Genomic DNA, 16,987 nt, shown 5'->3' with positions numbered 1-16,987 from the left:
TTCACTGGTTTTGGCCATCCATCTGTTAGACTGTCTTACAAATGAATTAGGTTGAATAGCTGTCATTTAACTGTTAAATTTAAGTTCACAATTAGATAATACCAATTTGGGTCAACTAATTGCAAGCAATGCTTAATTTTGTTTAATGTGTGGTGTAAAAATGTCACATTAGCAATTAAAGAAAAAACACTTAGGCAAAACATGGTCAGGTCAAAGTGTCTGAATAATTTTTGGTCCCAAATTTTTATGAATTTTACTGGTAGTCCACTGTATGAAGGATTTTTGGGTATAATATATCACAGTTTACTTTATTTTGCTATCCTCACTTACATAAATGAACTATAGTGTCCTGCACTCACTAGTAAAACATTTTTTTTTTAAATAAAATTATATATGGTGTCTGAATAATTTTTGGTTTGACTATATAGCCTATATCAGGTGTCACCAACCCTGCTCCTGGAGGGCTACAGTCCTGCAGATTTCAGCTCCAACCCCAATCAAACACACCTGGACCAGCTAATCAAGCTGTTCAGGGTTGCTTGATAATTACAGGCAGGTGTGTTGGAACAGGGTTGGACCTAAAGTCTGCAGGACAGTAGCCCTCCAGGAGCAGGGTTGGTGACACCTGGCCTATATACACATTGAATTAGTAAATATAATTGTTTTATACATTTAAAATATTACACAAATCTCATGTTTAAGATTAATATTTTTATATATATTTTCTGCACATTATAATAATAATATAATATATTTAGATAGCATTTATACATAAATATATTTTGAATATATTTCTTCATTGTCATGTTTAGCTTCAGTTTCATTTCATTCTCGTCGCTGATTGGACGCTGCTGTTTGACGTTGTGACTCGGCAAGATGGCTGCGCGCATAGTGCTGGGGAAACAGCTCCACTGTGCACTTTTAAATGCAAAATTATACACTTTATTGACGGGAATAAGAACATGCTCGGCCTTGTCCTACTCAAAATCTCATGAAGAATTCACATCTAAAAAAGTGCGGCGGAAGTTTATCGACTTTTTCAAGGAAGGTTATGAACACCGAGTGGTGCCGTCCTCCTCAGTGCGTCCGAGAGGAGACCCGAGTCTTCTGTTCGTCAATGCAGGAATGAACCAGGTACTCAAAATCAGTAATGATACATGAAAGATATTAAAAATATAACACCGAACAGCCATGTCAAAGTGCAGTGGCACTGCTATGTTTTTTGGACACGTATCATGGTAATGTTGTAAGGAAAATGTAGGGTTTACTCTATAAACAAGATATAATAAACAAATAAAGTAAAAAATAGATGAATAATATAATCTTTAAAGTTATATATTCTCATTTATTTTATTATATATTTATAATATTAAAAAAAAGTGCATTTATTTGTTAAAGTGTTTTTGGGGGCACTGTCTTCTGTAATGATAATTTTAATGTTAGGTTCTCATGGTCTGTGACTGTTGTCCCATAGTTTAAGCCGATTCTCCTGGGCTGTGCGGACCCCCGCAGTGAGATGGCATCATACAGGCGGGTGGTGAACAGTCAGAAGTGTGTCCGCGCCGGAGGCAAACACAACGACCTGGAGGATGTGGGGAAAGACATGTACCATCACACCTTCTTCGAGATGCTGGGGAACTGGTCATTTGGTGATTACTTCAAGGTCTGGTCCATAATTTCATTCTTTCATTCTAATTTCATGAATATTTCATGAATATGTTCATTATGCAAGAGGTTTATTCAAGATGTTATATGAATTGCATTTTACAGAGCCCCTAAGGGAAGTAGTGATGGAAAAAATATGAGATATGGGAAAAACTTTGCGTTCTTGTGCAAAAATATTGCGTTTCCCTGAGAAACTTTGTGTTCTTTCTCAAAAGCATCACAATCCCAGAGAAAAAGAAAAAGCCTGATATTGGTTTCCCTCACACCTGCGAGCAAATGCAAAGTTTCTCGGGGAACGCAAAAGTTTTGAGAGTGAATGCAATGTCATTTTTTCCCATCACTATATTTAATTATGGGCTCTGTAGCATTTTCATGTATTTTTGAATAAATAAATGAATGATTCACAATCCAGGTGGAAGCCTGTGCAATGGCCTGGCGTCTTTTAACGGAAGAGTACGGCATTCCTGCGGAGCGCTTGTATGTCTCGTACTTCTCTGGGGACGTGGCCAATCGTCTCCCTGCCGATGAGGAAACGCGGCAAATCTGGCTCAGCATAGGGTACGTTCAAAGCAGTGCAAAGCAAAATTGATTAGTTTTCAGTTGGAAATTCACTGGATTGTTGTGACATTCCCGTACAGAGTGCAGCCGGATCACGTGTTGCCGTTTGGAATGAAGGATAATTTCTGGGAAATGGGCGAGACGGGTCCATGTGGCCCCTGCACGGAGATTCACTACGATCATGTTGGGAATCGGAACGCCACCTCGCTGGTCAATGCAGACAGTCCGGATGTGGTGGAAATCTGGAATCTAGTTTTTATGCAGTATAACAGGTTAGAAAAGTCACTTCCAGTGTTATTTTACATTTTATATATATATATGTATATATATATATATGAAGAGTTCAGATTCAAAAGCCTCTAAGTGCCATCTGAAATTTTCTTCTAGAATGATCATTTTTATCAAGCTTGTATATTTAAATTCAATAATTTCACTTAAATGGCAATGAAGATTACCTATTAATTGTCATTTAAGTGAAATTACTGAATTTAAATATACAAGCTTGATAAAATTGATCATTCTATAAGAAAATTTAAAATGGCATTTAGAGGCTTTTGCATCTGAACTCTTCATATATATATAGTAGTTTTTATGAATACTTTGAATTAGCTTTTACTTATATATTTTACGTTTTTATATTTTGTAATTTCATGAAATATCATGTTCAGATTTTATATATATATATATATATATATATATATATATATATAATTATATATATATATATATATATATATATATATATTGTGCAGTGAAAGCTTGTTCTGTGGGGATGGGATGGTTCACTCTGAAGATATGATCAAAATTATAATAAAACACTTAAATATATATATATACTATGTAGGTTTATTTTATTTTTATTTTTATTTATTTCCAGTTAGTAATTTTAGTGCTTCCTTCAGCATCAACTTATTTCAGTTAGTTGCCAAGGCAAAATTTCCAAATGGATTGTTTTTCATCTAATATTTATCATTTATTTCAGCTTTATTATTTTAATTAACAAAATGATTTAAATAGATTTAGTTAACAATAATAACCTTGGTTCCTTCCTGGTGCCTCCATTTATTTGTGGAGTAATGTGTTAGTAACACACATTGTGAGGATTTGAAAATGCAGTCTCTTTATGTTACAGGGAGGGCAATGGTAGCCTGCGAGCTCTGCCCCAGTGCAGCGTGGATACTGGGATGGGTTTAGAGCGACTGGTGACCGTACTGCAGGGAAAACGCTCCAACTATGACACAGATCTTTTCACACCTCTATTGTCCGCCATCCACCAGGTCTCTAACCTTCATTTAACCTTTTAAAAGAATAATATTCCAGGTTCAATATAAATCAAGCCACATTATCTCTATTGTTTGTGCATGTAGTGCTCTAAGGCTCCTGCATATCAGGGCAGGACTGGAGAGGCCGACGCGGGTCAGGTGGACATGGCCTATCGGGTCGTGGCGGACCACGTTCGAACGATCTGCGTGTGTATCGCTGACGGAATTTATCCAGGCATGACAGGCGCTGAGTGAGTTTGACTTCATCGAAGTATGCAGGGTAATTTAACACATACAATTTCTGAAATATGCCATCTTTGTGATAGGCTGGTGTTAAGACGTATCTTGAGACGTGCCGTAAGGTTTTCTACAGAAGTGCTGCAGGCCCCCGAGGGTACGCTGGCAAGCCTGGTGCCTACTGTAGCTCATATACTGGTGAGATGTCCATCAGTTTATTACTGTCATCACTGCATTGTGTCTTAAGTTTTATATTCCCGCTCTCTTCCCTTTTCTTAGGGTGATGCTTATCCTGAGCTGAACACAGAGTCTGAGAGGGTAAGCATGTTACAAAACACCTTAGTATTACGTTTCTTGCAAAAAGATACACTACTGTGATACTTTTTTTTTTTTTTTTTTTTAGCAAGGATGAATTAAATTGTTCAAAAGTGACAGGAAAGATTCTTTCTATCCTGAAAAAATGCATCACAGTTTCCACAAAACTGTTTCCAACATTAATGTAAATCAGAAATGTTTCCAAATCCGCATATTAGACTGATTTCTGAAGGATCATGTGACACTGAATTTAGCTTTACATTGCAAAAATAAATTACGTTTTAAAATATATTAAAATAGAAAACAGTTATTTTAAATTGTAATAATATTTCACAATATTACTGTTTTTACTGTATTTTTTTTATCAAATAAATGCAGCCTTGGTGAACGGTAGTGTATTACCATGTTCTAAAAAGCAATTCAAGTGACTCTTTAAAAACACTAATAATTTAATAACACTGTTAAAGGTAATATTAAGCAAATCTCAAAATGATGCTTAAATTCACTTGTAGCATTTCAAACAATAATATTAATATCAGCCATTATCAGTTATCGTCCATAAAATGAAAATAGTAGGGCTGTCAAACGATTAATCACGATTAATCGCATCCAAAATAAAAGTTTGTTTTTACATAATACATGTGTGTGTACGGTGTATAATTATTTTCTATATATAAATACACACACATGCATGTACATATTTAAGAAATATTTGCATGTATATACTGTGTATATATATTTATATTATATATAATTTATATTATATATAAATATTTTATATATAAATAACACATTTTCTTAAATATATATATGCATGTGTGTGTATTTATATATAGAAAATAATTATACTCTGTACACAGACATAAATTATGTAAACACAAACTTTTATTTTGGATGCGATTAATCGTTTGACAGCCCTAGAAAATAGTTAATGGTTTATCAGCATTAGCCTAAATTTTAATATTGGCGAAACCGTACTTATGAGTTTAATGTATATATCAGTGTACCGTGGCATTTTTTCAACTTAGAAAACCTGCCGTGAACAAAGTGCAGGAACTGAATTTTGTTTTCTATCCTTGATAAATTTGTAAAACATTTGCGTTCTTCCTCTGTAGATCATGGATCTCATTAATCAAAATGAAGCCCAGTTCCTGTCGTCGCTGAAGCAGGGCAGGAGGGTGATTGACAGGACTCTCAGCAATATGGACGAAGACTCTGCTGTTTTTCCAGGTAAACCCACAAAGCGGTGTAATTTGCTTTATTCCCTTTATTATCGATATAACCATATCGGTATCGGCCGATATATGCTCATTTTAAATGTTATCGTTATCGGCCTGATAAGAAAATTTGCCCAATGTATTGAAGCTGATAAATAATGTATTATTTCCTTCAACTGAGACTCTTCAGATTCACACTGTTCAACATGATGGTTTTAAATAGCTTGAAATATGATTGGAATCACTTCAAATAAGGAAAATACAGTTATGTGCTGTGATATCGGCTTCATAAAATTATAATGAGAACATTATAATTGTGTTTTGGGACATGGCTTTTAATGGTGAGACTTTTGTTTTTGTAATCAGGCTCTCAAAAAGTATATACACATTTGGATTTAGATTTATCGGCCAATATATCGGCTATCGGCTTTCAAATATAAAGAATTATCGGTATCGGCCAAAATGTTCATATCGGTGCATCCCTAACTTTTATCCCAAGCTACTTGTTCAAGGGCATAATGATAATTGCAATGTCTCTTGTAGGATTTAAACTCTCAACCTTTCAGTCACCAGCCCTGATCTTTAACTACCACACACTACCCCATTTCAGTGAATAGCACCTGCATGAATATTTATTTCTGTGTTTTTGAATTGTTCTACTCTCTTGTGTCCATTGTTGTATCTATTAATCAGCCTCGGTTGCCTGGTCGCTACATCGTAACCTAGGCTTCCCTCTCGATCTCATTGACCTGATGCTGGAGGAGAGGGGCAAGATGGTTGATAAAAAAGAAATGGAGGTGCTTGAAGATGAATATGAGAAGGTACTGGTATTAGCATGTGGCTTTCTTTAATCCAGCATTTGATTTATTGATTTATCTGTTATAGTGGTTATATGGATTAACTTGGGTTTTTTTCTCAGTTGAGGTTTCAGTCGGAGGAGGATGATGGAGATAGGGCGGACCAGCTGGATATTCATAGCCTGGCGGAGCTACAAAGCCGAAAAGTTCCTCACACTGACGACTCGCTGAAATACTGTTACAGTCTGGGGTCTGATGGACAATATGGTACTTGAGTGAAAAGTTCATTGGTGCAGGAGTTTGTAAGGCAGTTAAATAATTAAAACTGTGTCCTGACCAGACTTGACACTAAAAATGTATATCGTGAAGAAAGCAACACACTAAAGAACACAAAAATTACTCAAAATAATTTAGCAACCGAATATCAACATTCTTAGAACACCAAAAACACTCAAAACACCTTATGAACTGCATAGTAACATGTCAAACAACATGTTACACACCCCAATAACCACACATCATCCACTAAAATTGGTTAAAAGACCTTAGCAACCCCAAAGTAACACTCAGAACGCCTCAGTAACTGCATAGCAATAACCACACAGCAACACACTACAACTGTTGAAAGACCTTAGCAACCGAATATCAGCATTCTAAAAACACTCAGAACGCCTCAGTAACTGCATAGCAATAACCACACAGCAACACACTACAACTGTAAAAAGACCTTAGCAACCGAATATCAACATTCTAAAAACACTCAGAACACCTCAGTAACTGCATAGCAATAACCACACAGCAACACACTACAACTGTTGAAAGACCTTAGCAACCGAATATCAGCATTCTAAAAACACTCAGAACGCCTCAGTAACTGCATAGCAATAACCACACAGCAACACACTACAATTGTTAAAAGACCTTAGCAACCGAATATTAATATTCTAAAAACACTCAGAACACCTCAGTAACTGCATAGCAATAACCACACAGCAACACACTACAACTGTTGAAAGACCTTAGCAACCGAATATCAGCATTCTAAAAACACTCAGAACGCCTCAGTAACTGCATAGCAATAACCACACAGCAACACACTACAATTGTTAAAAGACCTTAGCAACCGAATATTAATATTCTAAAAACACTCAGAACGCCTCAGTAACTGCATAGCAATAACCACACAGCAACACACTACAACTGTTAAAAGACCTTAGCAACCGAATATCAACATTCTAAAAACACTCAGAACACCTCAGTAACTGCATAGCAACATTCTAAAACACACTCAGAACACCTCAGTAACTGCACAGCAACACACAGAAAAAAACACACATTCTAAAGAACACTAAGAACACCTTAACCACAGAGCAACACACTAAAAACACTTATAAGACCTTAGCAACTGCATAGCAACATTCTAAAAACACTCAGAACACCTAGACAACTACATAGCAACATTCTAAACAAAGAACACTTCAATAACCACACAGCAACACACTAAAAACTGTTAAAACACCATAGCAACTGCATAGCAACATTCTAAAAACACTCAGAACACCTCAGTAACCGCACAGCAACACACGAAAAAGCACACACATTCGAATACCGAACACTAACAACCGAATATCAACATTCTAAAAACACTTGAGCATCACTTGACACCTGAGCAACTGCATAGCAACATGCTAAAGAACACTCAGAACACCGAAAAACTCTCAAAACACATTATCAACCACATAGCAACATGCTAGAATACACTCTGCATAGCTACCAGTGAGATTTCAGTATTGGCTGGGCTAACATTTCAATGCATTTCAGTTGATTAGGACAAAAACTCTAGTTAATATGGAAGGAATAGGATTTATCGCCTGTCGCTTTATTACATCACACCAGGTTGGGAACTTGGGACACGGTATAAGACTGAACAATGATCCTGACTCTTTTCCTCTCTCAGTGTTTGAGCCTTGCAGAGCGTCAGTCCTGGCACTCTACTGTGAGGGGTCTTTGGTTTCAGAGGTGCGTGAGGGTCAGCGCTGTGGTGTGATTCTGGACCGGACCAGCTTTTATGCAGAGAAGGGAGGACAGGCGCACGACCAGGGTTACTTCACCAAGGATGGATTACAGGTTATTGATCACATCACATCTTACTTTTATGTATTTGATAAGCAGACAAGATTAAGTTACCAATTGTGGTTATGCTTTTCAGGATGTGCTGTTCCCTGTGAATTGTGTCCGTCTGGCTGGGGGTTACGTGGTACATCAAGTCACGGCCGCAGAGACTTTGAGAACTGGGGACCAAGTGCATCTTCATGTGGATGAGGTGGGAGTAGTAGGAGTAAAAGTACCATCAGACATGGTAACGCATCATGCAGACACCTTTTGGTAAGTGTTGCATTTCCAACTGTAGGCTCGGCGTCTGGGCTGCATGGCGAAGCACACTGCCACACACGTGCTAAACTTCGCCCTGCGAGAGCTGCTAGGTCCCTCTGTTAGTCAGCGAGGGTCACACTGCACCGCCAGCCGCCTCCGATTCGACTTCAGTGTGAAGGTACAATGACTGTGTGTCTGCATCAGGGATTTAATGATTTCCAAACTGGCTAATACATGCATGTGCTTGTATAAAGGGCTCCCTTAGTGTATCTGAGCTACAGCAAGTTGAAGAGTTGGTCCAGGACATCATTCGTCAAAATGCAGAGGTGCACATAGAAGAGGTCCCTCTGTCCAGAGCTAAACTGATTCCAGGTCTGAGAACTATAGATGAGGTAAATAAGGATGGCTTGATTCCCACTTTTTTATTTCCGATAAGACAGGGGTGTCCAATTCTGCTCCTGGAGATTAAACGTCCTGCCTCAGCACACTTGTCTGGAAGCTCCTAGTGATCTTGAAGACCTTGATTAGCTGGTTCAGGTGTGTTTAAGAAGGATTGGAGATAAACGCCGAAACATAGCGGCCCTCTCGGAGCAGGATTGGACAGCCCAGATGTAAGATAAAAGAACTAGGACTTTACACCCCAGAACTTCCTATTCTTTGGAGGAAATGGGCCAGAACTTTGGCCCCACACCTTGTTGCTGGAAACCGGGGTATATGTAAGGTGTTGACCATGTCGTTTGTTTCAGGTGTATCCGGATCCAGTGCGAGTGGTGTCCGTGGCTATGCCTATTTCGGATCTGCTTACCTCAAACACCGCTAGACAAGCTTCAGTGGAGCTTTGCTGTGGCACGTAAGGTTCTTCTGAAACTGCCGGAACTCTTTGGACCGGGGTTAGCCATCCCTGCTCCTGGAGGGCTGCTACTTCCTGCAGACTTCAGTTCCAACTTTTCACCTGCATGTTGTTTTCAAATAATCTTGAACACCTTGATTGGCTGGTTCAGATGTGACATGTCTGGGATTGGCGTTAAACTCTGCAGGATAGCCCTCCAGGATCAGGGTTGGTTATCGCTGCTTTGAGCGAACCACTGCAGCCAAGGTAGGGGTGTACGTAATGATCGTAAATGATTCAAATGTCTCCATTTGAATCATACAGGTCTGCCTGTACAGAGAGATTGTCAGTATCTTGCTACAGCGCACATTCTATCAGTTGGCGTTTCAGTTTTTTCATTTATCACCTCTATCGCGATTACTCGCTAATTGTGACCTTGCTGTTCTTCGTCATCACAAAAGTTTATTATTTGCATGCGTTTTAAAGCCTTGCCAGTTTGAACTTCTGATATGTTTTATTTCTATATGAAATTAGTTTGACTATTGCTAAGTAACTTGAAAAAAATAGTCTTAGAATCCAACAAAATCGTGTCTAAAAAGTCTGAAAAGAATTGTGAAATGATATTTTGCCATATCACCCAACCCTAAGCCAAGCTCACCAATATGTAATTGCTTTTATCAGGCATTTATTGAGGACGGGAGCAATTGGAGACTTTGTCATTGTGTCTGAGCGACAGATGGTGAAAGGCATTAGCCGTATCATTGCTGTTACTGGAGATGAAGCCAAAAAGGTTCGAAAAACGAAATCTTCCATTGGGCAGCAGTTCAGTTTCTGTGATGTTAACTGTTCCTGTGACCCAGGCTCGTGAGGCGGGCCAAGCCATGCAGGAGGAGTTGGAGTCTTTGGTGGCACGGGTAGAAGTTGCAAGCGTCCCGTCTATACCAACAGCTCAGAAACTCTCCAAAGAGATCGGCGTCCTAATGAATGTACGTAACTCCATAACCTCTCGTCTTCATTGGAAAGTCAGTTCATGACGTATGAATTTCATTCGTCTATATCGTGTTTTGTGTTTTAGGTGGTTGATAACACACCAATCCCACAATGGCAGAGACGAGAGTTGCAGACTCGCCTGAAAGCGATGCAGAAGAGCAGCAACACCTCCATCAGAAAATTGGAGATCACAGAGGTAGAAGCATCTAAAGGTTGTCTTGCTAGTTGTTAATATTATCTGTTGTTTAGGCATATGGCTTATTGTTTCTTCTGCTTCAGGCTGCCTTGAAAGCCAAAGAGCTGCTGGACAAACACTCACACAATAAAACTGTGCTTGTGGACTTGATCCAGACGGTCTCGATATCGGTATGTTTTGTGATGATCTTTGACGATTATATTTGTATCAAATGTATACAATTGGTTTACATGTTATCGTGTTTAGGTGCTGATGAAGACTGTGCTCAAGCTGAGCAAGAGCAGTCCAGATTCCCTGGTCATGTTGTTTGCTCACCTGCAGCAGTCAGGGAAGGTGCTTTTTGCCTGCCAAGTACCCAAGGTACAGCACACAACAAAATCACACAACTACAGTATACCCACACAGGTGTGAGATTGCTTTCATACTGTCTTCCTAGGGCTCTGCTGGTGGTTCAGCGATCGAATGGGCTCTTCATGTGTGCGCACGCTTGGAAGGGAATGCAGATGGCTCAAACGAGGTTGCTAAAGGTGTGGGAAAAGCAACCAAAGTCTCAGATGTTACAGAGGTCCTGCATTGGGCTGAAGAATTTGCTCACAACAAAATCAGAAATGCATCATGAAGAAACTAATCTTGGATAATCATTGACACAGTACCAGCGTACCACAATGGATATGCTTCCTCAAAATTAGCACATTTTTCTGACCCCGTTCCTTTGTTTTAAAAGGGTAGGGAATATGTTTGATTTTGATATTAAATATTAAGTTATTCCTCTGTTTTGGGTACACTTTGTATAGTAGGTTTGGTTTAAGAAAAATGTTTTTTTAATTCAAGAAATGGCATTGCTCAGTAAAATATTGAATTGTAAATGCAAAAAAATGAATACATAATTCATTTTTCTAATGTGTCAGTTATATAATCATGCATGAAATAAAAGCATCGTTCACTGTGTCAGAGCGCCGCCCTGCTGGCTAGAATCTTCTATTATTCTTCATCAGAGAATCACAGTATTCAGTCACCAGAGGGAGACAAAAAATGCTTTAAAACTCACCCACAATATGATGTCGAAATAAACTTGCCTCAAATTCTTATTTGAACCGTCTCCTTACACTTTGTGGACAGTTTATTCAGTGTTTTCCCGCCTGCTTGCAGTTCTGCCCTGGTGCTTTCATTGACTCGTGTGTGTGTGTGTGTGTGATATTTCCATTGTGTTTTGATAATGTTCATTCTGTGTAGTACGAAAATTAACCATAGTTTTATTTTAGTAAAAGTGTAGTAACCATTTATTTTATTTTTAATATTATTTTTTTTTTTTTTTTTTTTTTTTTTTTTTGCGGATTGATTACCATTTGTATAACCACAGTTGTACTTCAAATAACATGGTTACACTATGGTTGGTGTAGCAAAACAATGTTTAATTTGTGTTTATCGTGGTTTAACTACAAAAACAATTTATTTATTTTTTTAAACCATGTAATAATGGTTAAATTTCGTAAGAATTTCATCATACGCTAAATGTTAATTCATTTTCCTTAACATCTATTTCGTTTGAATTATAATCTATTAAAGAATGTGGTCTTATTCCATTTCATATGTGCGCGCGCGTGAACACGAAGACTTGTGTGTTGCGGACATACTGTAAACTGGTTGCGGCTCTGATTGGTTCCCATTTGTTTAACAAACAACAGCACTACAACTCGAGAGACAAACTACATTCCGCCATGGCACCCAATGAAAATAGGCTACCAACCTACTAACATTTTAATGTCTTTAAGTTTCTTGTAGGTTATGACGCACCTGAGGTAGGCCTATGTATTCCTTAAAGTTTGTGTAGTTTTATAACCTACTGACACAAATAGCCATATAGTTGTAAATTCGTACTCAAAACCATTTTTGAAGGTCTTGTCTCGGTCTCAGACCAAAAGGACTTTGTTTGTTATTTAACTATTTGTTAGCATCCATAATGCTATTGGATGTAAAACTTCCTGCTTCAAATTAAATCAATCAAATTAAATCAATGACTTATTTCTAATTAGATTTTTTATTTTTTTATTTTTTTGCAAGTCAGAAATTAACAGGGCATTGTGTGAAAAATTAATACTTAATGCCCACAAAATTTAAGAAATGATATTAAAAAAAAGTATAAAAAGTACTTGTATGAAATAGTTTTTTTTATAACGATATAATTAAGCAATATCACAAGCGCAATGGAGCTATTTTCACAAATATGAGCACAATTGCAAACGTCTACTGATTAAAAAAAAAAAAAAAAAAATATATATATATATATATATATATATATATATATATATATACACACAAATGTTCAATAAACAATTTTATTTTTAAAACATCAATCTTCTCAAAATTATTTATTCAGTTGTAATTGTACCAATTCAGAAGCAATTTCTGCGGCACCTCTGCAGTGTATACATTTTGGTGTTAGTGATTTAATTTGATTGGTAACAGCTCTATAGTGTCTTATTATTCTAATTGTATTTATTGATTAAATATGACATTTCCCAGGCAGTAAATGTGGATCTTTCATTGGAATGTGGACATTTGGAAAAATAAAATAAAAAATGAAAACGTCATCAGTTAGGCCTATATTCAGTATAGTATATAAACAACATCAAATCAAGAAAATTTGGAACATTTTGTAAAATGCAATAAAATCAAGAATCCAGGATTTGTTCATTCTTTCAACTTTATTTAACTGACAAAAGTACAAAGAAACAATCCCCAATATTTTCACTGTACAACTTAATTGTATTTTGTAAATAGAAACAAATTTTCATTTTGAAAGTGGGGACTGAAAAGCTTATAGAATATCTAAGTTAAATTCTTTTGAAACAGTACAAAGGTGAACTGGTAGTATAGGTGAGTGTCGTGATTGAGTGTAAAAGGAGCATCTCAGTCTTTGCAAGCAAAGATGGCTCATCACTTTATGCCAAATTTCATGAGAGAATTCTCACAAATTTGCAAGAAAAAATGCAAGATTGCAAAGAATTTAGGTCTTTCACCATCTACCATACCTAATATTGTGAAAAGATTCAGCGAAACCAGAGAAATCTCAGTCTGTGTCAGGTAAGACAGGAAACCTGTTGAATGTGCGTGACCATTGAGCTCTCAGATGGCATTACATGAGAAGACATCATGCTACTGTGATAAATACAGCCACATGTGCTCAAGAGTTCTTTAGAAAACCATGTCACTGAACACAGCATCAAGGAATGCCACTTGAATTTCTGTTACGCAAGGAGAAAGATGTATATCAGTTCAATGCAGAGATCCTGCCGTGTTCTCTGGGCCCGAGCTCATCTCAGATGGTCCAAAACACAGTGGAAATGTGTGCTATGGTCAGATGAGTCCATGAGTTCTCAGTCCCAAAGACGAAGAGGACGATCCAGCCTTTCATCAGCGAGAGGTGCAAAAGCAAACATCTGCCATGGTATGGACATGCATCAGTACAAACGGCATGGGTGACTTGCATTCGTGTGAAGGTACCATTGACGTGGAGGCGTATTGGGATTATACAGAGACATTTACTGGCATCATGATGTCTTTCCGAAGACAACAGGCAGGGCCGCGGGAAGAGGTTTTAGGTTGGGGGTGCAGAATTTTGTTTTTTTGGGGGAGGGGGGGGGGGGGAATAGGGGCGTCACCCCTTTTGAATAAGAAACAATATCAAGACTGTAAAACTCCTCAAAAAACGCGCACACACACAAACCTGACTGCACATCACATTTTTGACTTTATTGATTCTGCTTTTATTCCGGAGTCCCTTTTATTTTATTGCTCCGGAGTCGCATATCAGTTAAAAAATGCGCCACGAGGAAGAAAAAAACATATAGGCCTATAGCCTAAGTCGCACTGGACTAAGTGGCATTTTTTTTTAGAAATTTATTTCACACACATACAAAAAAAAAAATGTTACAGACAGTTCTCCATTATGGACGTGAGCGCTCTAAAGCGGCACTAAAAGAATGTTTTAAAGCTTTCACAGAGACCTCAAACTGAAAGCACAAAGCCTGTCTTTAAATTTAATTTCGTTTTGTATTAATTGTATCTTAATTTTAATCGATGATTCATCAACCAATTGTCTGGATTTAATAAATAAGATAATATAGGCTATTAGAAAATAGATAATCAGGACACGGAGGCGCTGGCGAACCTGGAGCTCGTCTCATAAATGAACCGAAACTCAGCGTAGGCCTATAATAGGTAGCCTATTGCCTCACAGACCTGAGACATATAGATAGCTTGAAATGTCTACTTTTAAGCAGAACAATTCAAAACAAAAGAAAACAGACTGCGCTGCTTATATAATTCGTATGAAATGTGCATTTCTCTCTGGCACTGCGAAGATCGCGAGTCGTCAACTTCATTTGTCTAGCCGACACTGGCATAAAAATAACTGTTTTATTAGTAAACAATTAAAATGTCTCCTGCTATATTTTACATATTTGCCTGTTCCTTACAAAACACTGACAGTGGGGTTTTTGACTGGGTTTTTTTTTTTTTTTTTGAGCAGCTGCGACAAATTCTTTCGACACACACACACACACAATATTACGTAACACTCTGCGCTTATGTTTTAAAAAGATAATTTAACTTATAAATAACAATTTTTAAATAGCCCACTTAAAGTGTTTATTACAAATAAATGACTAAATGCCAGAGGTGGGAGTAAGTCACACATGTGCAAGTCACAAGCAAGTCTCAAGTCTTAACCTTCAAGTCTCAAGCAAGTCTAAGTCAATTTTGTGAAAAGCAAGTCAAGTCAAGTCAAGTCACTGCTTTATGTCAAGCAAGTCAAGTCAAGTCGTAGCTTGGGTCACAAGTCACTGGCAAGTCATACAAACGTTTGATGATTTCACTGAATTTATATATTAAAATAAGTTAAAACTACAGAAGTTGTGGACTATGGTTTTATTTGCAGCATTTTTTTAAATATGCATTTATACAGCTGAGTGGTTACTACAATAAAAATGTAAAAAATAAAAAATAAATAAAATTTCAAACTACATAGCCTAAAATGTAAATGTAACTGAAATTAGGCCAACATTAAAGCATGAAAAAAAAAAAATGCCTCAAACATAGCAGAAGACCATTAAAAGGTATTAAATAATTCACAATTCAAGTATAATGGTTCCTATGCCACCAAATGGCATTCTTCAAACTGGCATCCCCTTTATATTAGTTGTATAGGCTATTTTTAATTATGAAGTTAAAACCGCTAATAGGTGTCGCCAAATCACCGTCTTAATGTGCGAGTCATAGAAGCATTCATTCAACTGATTTGTTCAAAATGGCAGATTCGTTCTGGAACTAAGCAACAAGGTCACTGAATCACAAATACGCATACCTCTTTCTGTGGCTTGTTTGGAACTATTGTCATTGGAGAAATAGAGCAAAAACAGAGAATATTTGGAATATTATGTCTAAAATGTCACATCACAATATTCACTCTTTGTTTACTGAACTGTTTTATAAAATCATTATCACATTTGCAATCGCGCCAATATTCTGGAAATATTTTTTAATATCATATAGGCTAATTATAAAAATAACTCATACTAGGGCCATTTTTCCACCACATTTTGAATTTTGGGTGCATATTAATTCTGCTGGCATTTTGCCCCCAACCCCTGATAACATCTAACCCTGCTTTAAGAGAAACATAAAACACGACAAAACATTAACAGTTTTCTATGTTGTTTTTTGTCATTGGAAAGAACGACATATTTGGCTTTAAAGTAGCCTATGATTGGAAAGAAATGTGGCAAATGTTATACATATGCCATCATTAATTATCATTTGAATATTGACAACATTAAGCTACATTTGAAAACATAATTGTGTATAAAGAGGCATGCTGTTTTGACCAATATTCTCTCTAGATTTAAAGATAGTCAAATTAACTATAACAAACAGGTTAAACAAGCCTACTTTTAGACGTGGTGAATGAAGTTCGACTGTTCGAGCTTGTGATGGTCGCCCGATATCCCTTGCCAGTTATTAGGCTATGCATGCAGCAAATCTTCTTGTATGAATAGGGTCAGTTTTAGTGTTTATATCCAAAAAGAAACGATGCTGGCCTGGTAGATGTTTTTGTATTTAGCGCGCGCTCACCGCGATGTATGTTTTTTCTGGGCTTGTGCAGCGTCACGCAATCGCGCAGAATCTGATGACTGGCGTCAATGGTTCCGTTGCTTTCATTTTGTTCATCTATTGATGTTGCGATGATTTATATAAAAATGTATATCAAGTCATTCTCGAGTCATACAGTTCAAGTCAAGTCAAGTCTCGAGTCATTGGATCTCAAGTCAAAGTCAAGTCGAGTCATTTTCTTTAGTCAAGCAAGTCTCAAGTCCTTAAATCTGCGACTCGAGTCTGACTCGCGTTGCATTTACATTTCTGTGATATATGCGTTGCATTTACAATTCTGTGAAAACGGGGTGCTGCAGCACCCCCACTTCCCGCGGCCCTGACAACAGGCTTCATTCAGCATGTGCTACAACAGAGTGGTCACCATTGAAGGAATGTGC

At 37.3% G+C, this 16,987-nt stretch overlaps 1 protein-coding gene across 1 annotated transcript; it reads left to right on the top strand.

The window, feature by feature from the left end:
• The first annotated feature begins 841 nt into the window (after positions 1-841).
• On the top strand, positions 842-11,542 carry aars2 (alanyl-tRNA synthetase 2, mitochondrial (putative)). Its single transcript, XM_079890068.1, has 22 exons — positions 842-1,134; positions 1,475-1,663; positions 2,078-2,223; positions 2,304-2,495; positions 3,356-3,500; positions 3,591-3,736; positions 3,812-3,920; positions 4,002-4,040; positions 5,153-5,267; positions 5,948-6,075; positions 6,174-6,318; positions 8,009-8,178; positions 8,261-8,374; positions 8,462-8,602; positions 8,679-8,816; positions 9,171-9,274; positions 9,935-10,043; positions 10,114-10,239; positions 10,329-10,439; positions 10,523-10,609; positions 10,686-10,799; positions 10,876-11,542. Exons 1-22 carry the CDS (start codon positions 877-879, stop codon positions 11,056-11,058), a joined length of 3,009 nt encoding a protein of 1,002 aa, XP_079746194.1. The 5' UTR covers positions 842-876; the 3' UTR covers positions 11,059-11,542.
• Positions 11,543-16,987: the final 5,445 nt, after the last annotated feature.

Source organism: Squalius cephalus (genome assembly GCF_949319135.1).
Source record: "Squalius cephalus genome assembly, chromosome: 13".
NCBI lineage: Eukaryota > Metazoa > Chordata > Actinopteri > Cypriniformes > Leuciscidae > Squalius > Squalius cephalus.
The sequence above is the reverse complement of the archived record's forward strand: the minus strand, read 5'-3'. Positions and strand labels throughout refer to the sequence as shown.

What these genes read in the sequence shown, in the direction of transcription:
- aars2 (XM_079890068.1), top strand. Translation starts at nt 877, where the DNA reads ATGGCTGCGCGCATAGTGCTGGGGAAACAGCTCCACTGTGCACTTTTA. An exon ending in CATTTGGTGATTACTTCAAG is followed by an intron (nt 1,664 to 2,077) that starts GTCTGGTCCATA and finishes TTCACAATCCAG; the next exon opens with GTGGAAGCCTGTGCAATGGC. An exon ending in CAAATCTGGCTCAGCATAGG is followed by an intron (nt 2,224 to 2,303) that starts GTACGTTCAAAG and finishes ATTCCCGTACAG; the next exon opens with AGTGCAGCCGGATCACGTGT.